Raw genomic sequence first — 12,194 nt, 5'->3', positions numbered from 1 at the left:
AGATGTATTAAAAAGCTTCTATATTTAAAAGAGAGAAAACCGGCAGGCAGATTTTTCTAGTCTATAAATTATGGAAAGGGTTGAGGCACATGCTTACAGTTGATACTGTTTTCAGATGTTTGCAAGCAGAAGGGGAATTCTATTTGGCCTTTTTATGCCCTGTAAAATGCTAAAAAAACAAAAAGTGGGTGCACCCTGAAATGAATTCCCCTTGTGCTGGCAAAAGAGAAGACGTGAAAAAGCTTCGTGATCTCAAGCCACCTCTTAATTCCTGCTGCAAAAGCTTAAAGCCAGACAAACCTTGGAGTAATATCAGTAATACGTGCACAACTAAAAGAATACAGCCGTCAGTCTTTCCTCACTGTGGGCTGTGAGAGATTTTGCTTTTAATATAGGACATTGTATGCTGCTGCATAGCAAGACCACAAAAGTGCAACATACTGATCGATACTTCTCAAAACATTGACTTCCATTTTTCAGTACAAAAGAACTCATTTCCTGCAGAGAACATGAGCGCTTGCTAAAGGCCCAAAAATGCCCATCAACAACATAAATACCGGCTCAAAGGAGCTGACATTAAGAGTCATGGTTGGATCTACAAAATGAAAAAAATATTCCCTGAGGACAAATGCCAGTCCTCTTTCCTGGTGTAAACACCATAAAGAAAATATCTCCTCCTCCTTGTGAAATGTTTCCGGAACTAATACTGCTGTCTCAAATCCTTTTTTCATTGAAGGCCGTGGCATAACTCCCTGCCAAATTCCCACTAGGAGCAAAATGATGAAGAATGACTTGGACTGAATGGAGAAATTGCTGAATGAAGTAAAGAAAATGGAAAAAGCTTGGATGCAAATGTGCAGCGGGATTTGGTGTAGTGAAGGTGCCTTACGGGCAGCTCTGCTCCCTCAGATTCTCCATCACTTCTACCAGCTATGCTAACACCCTAAACTGCACATGCCTGGGAGCATCACTGCAACAGCCATATCACTTCTTTTATACCCTCTCCACCATAAAAGGGAGGTGCTGGGAGTGGTCCCTGACCTGTGCTAATTTTCAAAGGGAGCATCACGTCCATGTTGCTGTGGCCTGGCATGACTGAATTTGATAGCACAGGTGCTGCTAACACTGTCCCTCTCAGCCCAACTGCAGTAACTAAGGTTGAGGGGATTAGCTTCATGTAGAGTTAAGAAGTTATCTTAGTGATGTAAGCATCATTAAGATAAAAAAGAAGAAAGGGGAAAAAAAAAAAAAAGGAAGGAAAAAAGAAGGAAGGAAAAAAAAGAAAAAAATTAAAAGAAAGGCAAGGCAAGGAAAGGCAAAGGGAAAAGCAGGAATCACTTTGAGTTGTATGTACTAAACCAAACATTTTGTTGAAACCACATTGTTGTAGGGTACTCCTAATAAAAACTATTCTTCAAAACAGTCCCATCACACTCTTTCAGTGGAAGTGACAATGTACCACAGAATTGTCCCTTAGCACAGGGCTGTTCAGCCTCCAGTCATAGCAAGCAGCACCTCACAGCTTCCCACAGCTCACAGGAAGAGAGCAACTTTTTCATGTGCTCTACACATAGGATTTACCTGTTCAGCTTCTCCAGATGGAAATGAAACTGGGAGCAGAAGTTGAAAGACTTTATTGACATGGCACTATGTGAAAATTTAACCCTTTTAATAGCATTGTAATTGTGTTGCAATGGTTGCTTCTATCACAATGCTGCTGTGCTCTCTGTTGGAGCTATAGCAATGAATTACACTAGGGTTTCTTTCATTTTCTTCTAATGTTTTCTTCAAGCTGAGCCTGCAAGTGGGTGGAAATACATCTATTACAGAGAGTGCAGAAGAGACAGCTATGAAACTTGGGGTATGATTCTGACTCTGGTGCTGAATTGGTGTCTAAAACCAGGCAAATGATTAAACCTCTGTGCACTGGATTTCTAGTGCAGGGGGTAGGATAGATGTTGAGAGAAGGAGAATAAAGTATCTGTCCCTTAGGATGATGCTATAAGACCTGAGGTCTGAGAATCACTGCTAAGGAAATTTACAGGGAAAAGAGTAATATCTGTAAGTGGTGTGAATGCAGATATGCTGGCAGATTGCAGAAGAGTTAGGACTATTTACAGAAGCTGAAGATGTCTCTTGCTAAATGTTGTCATTTCATAATCAAGTGAATAGCAAAGAGCGGTCTGTAAATTTATGTGCAAACTCCCATCTGTGCCAGAAGAAGAGGAAAGTAATTTCAAAGATGCAAATAAAGCTGCCACACAGTACCTGAACCGTATCAAATTGAGATTACTAGCCATACTGCAGTGATACGGGGGTTGAAGATTTTGGGGTTTTGCACTGAATATACAGAAGCATTCAGCAAAATATATTGCTGTGCTATAAAATGTGTTAATATCCCTTGTCAGGAAGATCATGAAGAGTACCAACTTACAAATGGTGTTTACAGCATTAGCTGAGGAAGCTAAGTTTCTCCATTAAATTTCTTTTTCTGCCAAAGGCTTAGCAAGATCACTTAAGTCTTTCTGTACCTTCTTTTTAGTTTGTAAAATGCTGATAACAATATAGGCATGATGGGTGTCAATAGGCTGCAATATATGGGATTGCACAATGAATTGATTTTCAGTTTCGTTAGAGCTAATAAATTTTCTCCTATGTTAAACATTTATTACTCTAGCTGCAAGAATAGGTGTCATTAGAAATAGAAATTTATTGTGCAATGCAACTTAGCTTTTGGACATATCTCAACTGCTGAAATATTTATGCTAAGTGGAAGAAAAAGTAATGCCCCCATTCTACTGGTCTTCACTGACATGTAGATACCTCACAGCGTGTTTGGCAATATATTACAGCTTGGCAATGGCAGTGTTTTCATTTCAAACAATTCTTGAGCAATGAATTTTAATACTGTTGTGAAATGTTAGTCTCATGTTTTACATTGATGTGGGCTCCTGAAAATTATTAAGAAGCACCCAAGCACAAAAAAAAACCCTGTTAGATTCTGTCCAATTACTGCTGGGATTAGCTTAGTGTAATGATCACTTCTGAAGTCTGGAATAATATCAGGCTAGCAAGACTCACTTAAGCTTAAATATTTCTGATATCCGGCTTGTTCTAAATGTTTGCATCTCCTGCTTCACTTCTCAGAGCCGTGTTTTTTAATTTTCTACAAGCAGGAGGGTTCCACCAAAGAGGCAGCAGCAATGCTTAGCACTTGAACAGCACTTTTCACTTTCAAAATATTGTACAGATATTAAAGAGTTTTCCCCAAACTCATGCAAAAACTGAGAATTGAGGGAAAAAAATTTAAAGGTGTTAATGGAAATTTGGTGCATATACTTTATGCCTTTGATAATCACCCCCACTCCTATTGCTGTTTTTCTAATTAGGGAACCGAGAAGGCCAAAGCGTGGTTTCACCACATCTGTTTAATTAGCTCGTAGCAAGCTCTGTCCCCTATTTCAGAGTTTTATCTCACAGTACACACTGGGCTTACTACATTTGTAACCTCAAAATGTGTTATCTATCCTGTGTAACCCAGCGTGCTGCTTGTGAAATGCACTGTCTATATGGTACTAAAAGGGAATTTTTCCAGTGTTGGTGTCATCACATTGGTGACAGCTCTAAAATGAAAGTTAAATGATTTAAACTGATTTTCTTTGTTATCAAAAATTGACTATCCCAATTCAAAAGTAGTCTTAATCAGCTGACTGGAAAAAAGAGCACTTACTGCCATAGAGAAAGCCTTGTAGACCTCTTGGTTCTGTCCTATAGGATCAAAAAAAGGCTGAACAGTAGATGCAAACAGCTAACTGAGGATATAAAACACCTGAAAGAAGAGAACTGCCCTTTAAGATGTGCTTTTATCAGTTGTACAGAAGCTGTTAGTATCCAAGCCTGTCAGATAATTGGTATTAGAAAGCTGTAAGATTATTGAGGTTGTTATTCTTTAAAATTACAGTAAAAGACACTAAAAATGAGTCAGGGCTCAGTGACTTGAAGAACTGCCCGAGCAACCTATAAATAAGCAGACTCAGCCATATGAAAACATATAGTCATGTTAGCAAGTTCAGAAAGCTCTTTAGCTCTGCTGAGCAGTATCTGCTCAGTATCTGCATCTGTATCTCCAGTATCTGTACTATGTGTGTGTTTTGTGGAGATACCTCTAACTTTCCACAGAGGGAGGCACTGTGACATGTCTTCATGGGTTAAATCCTTTGGCTGGTTTGTGGAATTGGAAACACTGCTGGGATTTTTTGGACATATCATTTGGGAAGAGTTCTTGTCTGGGGAGTTACAGCAGTCAGGTCCCGATCATGCTGGTCTTTCTCTAACTGAAAGGAAAATATGGTGCTCATCTCTCAGAGAGGGGTGATGGGTGCACATGGAGTGTGAGGGTGGGTCTCTTGCTGGACTTGGCTGCTTATATTGTCTCCTGAACACATAATATTCTGCAAAGATGCAACTACATTTTAGCCTTTTCTCTAATATTCTCCATGGCATGGCAGAACCTTAGTATGTTATCTGGTTAAAGTAGTTAGCATAGACCGAATAGACTTTGCTGAGAGCTGAACTTGGCTCTGTTATGAAAGTTTCCCTGCTTGCAGGATGCAATGTGGTATCCTGTAAAACTGGGCTGTCATTGCCCAAAACCAGGAAAGAGCAAAGCAAAACATTCATCTTTTTCTGTCTGACCTGCCCAGTTCCTTTGCCAAATGAGAGGTTTGGCTACATTCATTTTCTGTCACTTCAGTTGACACTCAGCAGATGCAGATGTGCTATTTTTATATACATCTGCAAGACTGAGTGCAAACAGAACTGGGTGCTGTTCATCAGGTAGAAAATTAGAAATGACATGTCTGCCTCTTAAATAGAGCTTGCAATTGGACATGTGGATATCAAATTTATACTTACAGCCCGAGCACTGAAAGGAGGAGGGGAGGATGAGCGTGCCTAGGTCTCTCTTGCCTGATGGTGTCATGTTAACTTCGACATGCATTCAGTGGTGCCTAAAGTGAAGGTCTCCATTTGTTTTATACTTGGGCCGACTGCCAGCTTGCAAAAGTATGTTTTACAGAGCCAGCAATGTTATCAAAGTTGTAAGCTTAAATAATGCTATGTTATCCACTTAAACCTGGCTCTTAATTTGAAACATTTAGGAAAGAGCACTGAAGTCAGCTCTCATTTAATTTTCATTTACTAATGGAGTAATCAACATCTGTAGAGCTTGCAGCCACAAAATCTTTCACTCAATGAAAATTGTGCTCAAGATTTCGCCTGTCTCAGATCTATAATCTCATTTTAATTAGCATTGCGCATGATTACTCCAATCAAAATAAGTTGGTGGCAAACACTGCCATCTGCATTCATCGTTAACATCAGCTAGCATGGTAGCAGTCAGTGATTTTAAGTTAATACATGGGCTCTGAGGTACAAATGTCTGTTCAAGGACAAAGAACACTGCCCTTTCTTTCTACTACTTAGCTTTTGAAACCCCTCCTTCATCTTAAAACTTGTCAAACATGGAGCATTTCCAGTTTGGCGTCTGTTTTACATCTGGGATGTGACAGTCTTGCATATTCTCTGCAACAGAAGATATTGTCATTTGTTTTAACAAATTTTGAGATGTTGATAGGCTTCCATGGCAAAGAACGCAATTCAGTGTTTTTCAGTATTCAGTGAAGGTTTAAGACAATGGTTGTCCATATAGTGAAAACTAAGACCACTGCATGCAGATAAGGACGATACCAGCAGTATGATATGTTGAATGCCTGTTTGTGTGTGCACTGCCATTTCTCCAGAGATCAAGTGTCATTAATTGGTAAAGAAGAGGTGACGGTTGATTCTTAGCTGTTTCTGGATTTGTATGCTGCTTCATCATGCGTCCTCACAGAATGCCTTTTTTGAGAAGGCAGCAGATGAATTGCTACTGATAAGAATCCTTAAGGAATGAAACTTACTAAGATATAGCCAAGTTTTTAAAGGATTTCCGTTGCTAAACCATGAATTTTTTCAAAGGTTGCATGCAGTCCAAGAACATTTACCAAGAAAGGCACAAGCATATCTGATCTCATGGATTATATAAAATTCAGCAGTCTTCATCCTCACAGAAGGGAATTATCTGGGCTTTTCTGAGAAACGTATTCCAAATAGCATTCTTCCCTCTCCTCCTAAATCAAACCTTTCATGCAGAATGAGTGCTTACAAGAACTTTGAAATTGTTTTGGTTATATAGTTACAACTGTGGGGTTTTTTAAGTCCTCCTCATTTTGAGAGGTAACCTTGAGTGTTTTAAATCTACCTATAAAGCTGCTATAATCGTTCCCTGCAATTGCACTAAAATGCACATCAATTAATTATATCAAATCCTTCTCACAGAAGTGTTTATCAGTGAAGAGATTGCCACGACTTTATTTCTGACAATAAAAGAGCAGGAATTATTATACACATCTTGGGACTTTACTGATCTAACAGTTCTGTAGTCAGGATTATAATCATATTATTTTTCCTATAGGAAATAAACATCAGTTCTTGACAGGCATCATCTTTAAACAGCATTTTACTTAGGAAAAATATTCCCATACATTTTTTCCCATAAGAAACTAAGATCTGGATTTTTAGCTATGTAACACCAATGAGCAACCTGTACTGATGTACAGCCCTGTTGGGATTCATGTGTAGGGTCTTCCGCTGAGAAACTGGAGTATGTTTATGCTGAAGGCTGCTGGTGTAGCTTCCGGGCATAGGACTGGATGAGGCTGAGAATTAGTATCACTGTACTTGGTAATATAGAGCTTGGGACAGGCTGAGAATTAGTATCACTGTACTTGGTAATACAGAGCTTGGGACAGGCTGAGAATTAGTATCACTGTACTTGGTAATACAGAGCTTGGGACAGGCTGAAGATCCTTCCCAGGACTTGGGTTGAATACTTTGGCAGTAAGTTCATGCTAAAATATGCATAGCCACAGTTTGATAGACAGGTAACTTAAAGCTAGCCCTCAATTTTTGCTTATGGAGTCCCTAGACTTATATATGCGGTTTATATTAATACACATGCCCTATACATGGGATTTTTTGTATAGGTATACCCAAGGTAGATGTCCACTTCAAACTGGTGGAAAACATCTTCAACGTCAAAGGAAAGAGCTGCTCGAGCAGCTGCAGCACAGAGGTACAGTGACAGAATGGTGCCGTGTGCACCCCAAGTACATTTGGAGGGGTCTGTGTCAGACTAGCACTGCTTTAGTCAGGGCATCTTTCAGTTTAGTTTCAGATTTCAAGAATCCAATGTGCGCAACCTAACACAGCTCCAGGACATGAACCAAAGCACCGGAGTGGGAATAATCAAGAGATTCCCTTTGAAAGCTCACTTCTGGTCTGAACTAGATGCTCATATAGGTGCATCCATTCACCTGAAGAAATGCATTACCCTGAGCATGGTTTTGGTCCCTTGTGTTTAGTCCTTCTAAAGCATCCCTGTTTGCCAGACACTCCTCTGTCTGAGCACAGGGTAGTGCGAGAAAAGGACAAGCTCAACAGCCACAAACTGCTGTTGGCAAGGTGACAAGAGGGGCTTCTCAATTCCAGGTTTATTTACTAGATACTCTGATATGGCCGTTGTTCTTCATGAAGTGAAAGAGTAAATAACATACTTTACAGTTCAGCTTCCCTTAAAAAAAACAGGATTCCATAAAGATTACCTTCACAGTGGGAGGTTTTCCTCCAAGCAAGGTCTTTCCCTTTGGAAAGGAGCAAGGGTTAGCTGTAACATAAAATATGACAAATTGTTCAGAAGTAAATGTTCCCAAGGCTGATATAATCACCTGTCTTCATATCTTTGTTTCCTTTCACAGAGCCATGTTTGACTATGACAAGAGCAAAGACAGTGGCCTCCCAAGCCAAGGACTCAGCTTTAAGTATGGAGACATCCTTCATGTCATCAACGCCTCAGACGATGAATGGTGGCAGGCGAGAAGGGTCACTCTGGAGGGAGACAGCGAGGAGATGGGAGTTATACCCAGCAAGAGGAGGTGAGTGCTGCCTCTTTCTTCCTACCTTCTTGGCCATGATGATAAGATATTTCATGTTATTCCAAAGACAGGGTACATAATCTATGGAAAAAATGGGGAAAGTTAAGGAAAATCCCACAGTTATTATTTCAAAAGTTGGAAAATATGATTTTTAGTGTGAGATTTAAAGAGCTCAGGCTGTTTAACATTGCTGAAAATAAACCCAAAAGGTGACTCAGTTGTGGTGGATTAGTAACTTCACAAAGAAAGGGGGAGAGGAAGAGAGAGCACCATCTACTAAAGAGCTTTGGCAGAAAAAGGAATAACCAGAACCCAGGTCTGGAAATTAGCTCTGAATTTGAAGTAGAGCACATGTTTTAATGTCAGGGTGATTAACCATTGCATCAAACTGCTGAGGGACGTAATGAATGTCTTGATATTTTCAAATCAAGAGTGTATGTCTTTCTTCTTAAGCCTGTGTGATGTAAAAAAAATGATACTGAATTACATAATGGTCCTCTTTGGCTTCAAAATCTGTTAATTTAATCTCTGTCTGCCTGGAAACTGATGGATAATCAATATCACAGTAGATTTTTCGTCTAATGTCAATGAAGGAACTTTCATCCACTTTCCAAGCTAAATCTGAATCTGTTTAGCTGTGACAGATTCATGCTGGCTGACAGAGAGAGAACAGACATCTGAATCTCTCTAACTGTTCGTATTGTTTACTCTGTCTAGATACTTTTGTAAAATTGGCCACAAGTCTCAGATAGTATCAGAACTACCACACAAATCAGTATTACTTTCTGCCTCTGTGGATAGTGCCTATAGAAATGTCAAGAACTGAAAGGGTAGGAGGAAAAGGAAATCTGTCAAACCACATTACATTTCTCTTTTGCAGCAATGCTCCCATACTGCATATAAACTTTCTATCCCTAGCTATTTTAGCTTTAGCATTAATATAAAAATGATGGTGCCCATTTTTTATACTGGGGAAATGGGATGTTTGATGCTCTATGGTGCACCTGCTGCTCAAGAAGCTTGGATCAGGTGCTAATAGAGCTTATGGTACTCCTTGTTTTACATCATATAAAAGTAAACTGAAAGACCATCAAATACCTTGTTGACATGAGCCCTCCAAGGACTTTATTTTCTCTAATCATGACCAGGTTTGAACAGCAACCACACCAGGATTTTCAGCAAAAAGCAACTTTGGAGTTTTATAATAGATAGAAATAAAAACTACATTATAACTCTTAAGATGGGGAAAAATATGCCCATTAAGCAGATTTATTCTCTAGATATTGAAAAAGGAATACTTGCCTGCTATTAATTGCTACACTAAATACTGTTGTAATGACATGATTGGATCACACATGGGAAAAGAGGGAATTCTATTCAGTTACTACCAAGGGAAGTATGTGCACAAAGCTCACTCAGTGTAGTGCATACTATGAAAAGATACAAAAAGATGTCATACATAATAAAACGACTATAGGGGGAAAAGGGCAAAGCAAAGCAACTGATTAATATGTAGAGTTGTATCTTCTGTAAGGTAGAGAAAATGTAAGTGCTTAAAGCTTATTGGGTTACCTGCACAGTGATGTTTTCAAGGACAAAAGATAGAGCCTCTCTAGTCAAGGTCAGACATGCAGTACAGCCTAGGAAGAAGATGTAGCTTAGGAAACGCTGGGAGGAAAGAGGGAAAAGGGAGAAGAGGCAAGATGAGAATAGGTTGGCTAGCATCTAAAAATAAGAGTCCCGAATTTGAGAAGTTGCAGGTATAGTTACCATCCCCTGCACTTGTCATCCTGATTCTTCACTAGTGAATCTGAGAGGTCTGGAAAAATCAGTGGCATCTGATTTTCTGTCTGCATTAATGTAATGACGTGATACGCCTGAGCTGGGGGGTGGTGAGGAGGTTGCTATTATTTTGTAAGAGGCTTCAGTTGTACAAGGTTATTTTTCCCAATGCACTGGAGAGTGAGTGTTATTTCCTTTCTGTGGATTTTGGATGATCCCTCAGAGCCAGTGAGGCTGATGTGCTCTTGCCAGCACCTTCTATGGTCATTTACACCACCCAAGGGGAGGATGAGCAATCAATGCGTACAGGACTGAGCTACAGAGAATAAAGCTCTTCATATTGCTGGAATGTTCTAATTCAGAGTAATTTCCTCTGCAGGTGTGGGTTATTGACTGTGACAGTCTTGATCTAAAACAGAGTAGCCCCGTGATTCATTTGACCAAATGCAGGCAACTATGGCATGGAAATCTTCATTTAAGCTGTTTTCTCCAGGATGCTATATCTCTCATAGTTTATATGGCACTATTTCTATAGGCACTGCATTACATGTAATACAGTGTATGTAATATCGGCAGTAAAATATGCCTCATGATGAAATAGGAGGAAAAGACCAGTTGTAGCTGTTTGTTGGGCTGTTACTTGTCCTGGAAGCCCAACTTCTTATGATATTGTAGGTTGAAGATATTTTATATTTGTCTTGTACTTTTCAATCCCCCATTCATTTTTGTTCCTTTTCTTTAAGGTTTGGGGAGGGTGGGAGTGATGTTTGGGGGATGGTTTGGTGGGGTTTGGGTTTAGTGTTGTGCTTGGACTCCTTCTTCTGCCTAGGTATATATGCAGGAATACAATCCTGTGGGACTGTAATATTTTTGCACTTTGGGTCAGGGAGAAGCTATACATATCCAGGGATTATTAGTGCCAGGGTGAGTCTGTCAGCTATCTGCTTTACTACCTTATCTCCTGTCCAGCAACAGCCACTATACATTTCCTGCATTTTTCCATAACGGAAATCATTATGGAATAGCTCTGAAAAGCAATAAATGCTTCAGTTTTATTTTGGGGCGTGTGTATATATATGTGTACAACTATATGTATATACACACAAAGCCATAACAAGTACATTATATTACTTCTTTAATGTGCTATGTAATGGTAATTGTTTTCCAAGTATCTGGTTTCACATGGTTTTTTACATCTATTTAGAGGGGAGCCCTTCCCACAGTGACATTTTAGCTAAGAGAAATTTTGAATGGTAAATCAAGAGTCCATACTATTTTTCTATGATATATGTGATATACCAGAAGAAATCATAGTTTATAATTGGGAGCTGCCACTCATTATTACCAGACTTTATCTCTTTGTGATTCAATAGAGCTCAAAAGGTATTTATCATTAGATTTCAGTGCTGCTGCTAACCTATGGACTTGTGGATGGTTAAATTGTAAAGTCAGGCTTAAAGAGGGAGTTTTGGAGAGCAGCACTGCTAGAGGAGGGTTACCAAAAGAGGCAACATAAAGAAATGAGGGTGGCCCTGTGTTTCTCCATTGATCTGTGCAAGGACCAAATCTCATAAACTGGTGAGCCAGTGAACTCAATAGGGGTTAAGGAAACCTAAAAGCTCAGTATCCCAAAGTGCTAAAATATCATTACAACCCTTTCTGCATTTTATTCATTTGTTAATATGTACTTATTGTCTGATTACACTTCTCAACTATGGGACTGAGTAGACAGTTGCATAGTAACCAAATATAATGCTATAAAGGTGGTGTGATATTGTATCATATTTAAGTTGGGAACAGTAGGATTTTGGCAACAAGAGGCTGCAAACCACTTCAGTAGTGGTTTAACAGTAACCAAATAGTTGTTATTATATAATATTAATGAATGAATATTGCAGGCCAAATTTCTCTTGGCTCTACATCCACCAAAAAGATTTATACAAGCTATGTCTAAGGCGAGAGCAGGGCACAATTATTATGCTGGCAGGGTCTCCAAAGTGAGGGGACATAACTACCAGTCCTGCACCAATGTCTCAGGCATGCTGTGGTATTATCTGTGCACCATGATTCTATATGTGAATTGCTCTTCTATCATAAAAAAATTACTGTTTTATACTGAATGACCAACAGAATTAGATTTGCACTAGATTTTTCTTCACTTAGAGGTATAGATTTAGATTAGAACTTTTGCATATGCTGGGATTTTGATCAAAAGAACTTTTATTTGCCTCATTGTCCTCCCTGTTGTCTGGATATTCAAACTAAATTCAGCTTCCTGTAAAGAGTAGCAGCCAGCTGAACAGCCTATGTCTAAGACTTCCTCCCCATGGAAGCACTCACATTAGTTAAAGGGAAAAACAAAAAGCATAAAACCAATGT

General features: G+C 39.3%; 1 protein-coding gene across 38 annotated transcripts in view; it reads left to right on the top strand.

Moving 5' to 3' along the window:
* Positions 1 to 12,194, top strand: part of DLG2 (discs large MAGUK scaffold protein 2) — a 997,741-nt gene that overhangs the window by 937,966 nt on the left and 47,581 nt on the right. For all 38 annotated transcript variants that reach the window (XM_030474393.1, XM_030474424.1, XM_032919710.1 and 35 more), the window contains one exon: positions 7,857 to 8,033. In XM_030474393.1, the coding sequence (XP_030330253.1) occupies positions 7,857 to 8,033 (177 nt within the window). The remainder of the gene's footprint in view (positions 1 to 7,856; positions 8,034 to 12,194) is intronic.

The sequence above is a fragment of the Strigops habroptila genome, chromosome 2, assembly GCF_004027225.2.
Source record: "Strigops habroptila isolate Jane chromosome 2, bStrHab1.2.pri, whole genome shotgun sequence".
Classification (NCBI taxonomy): domain Eukaryota; kingdom Metazoa; phylum Chordata; class Aves; order Psittaciformes; family Psittacidae; genus Strigops; species Strigops habroptila.
Note: the sequence above shows the minus strand (reverse complement) of the source record. Positions and strands in the feature narration are given on the sequence as shown.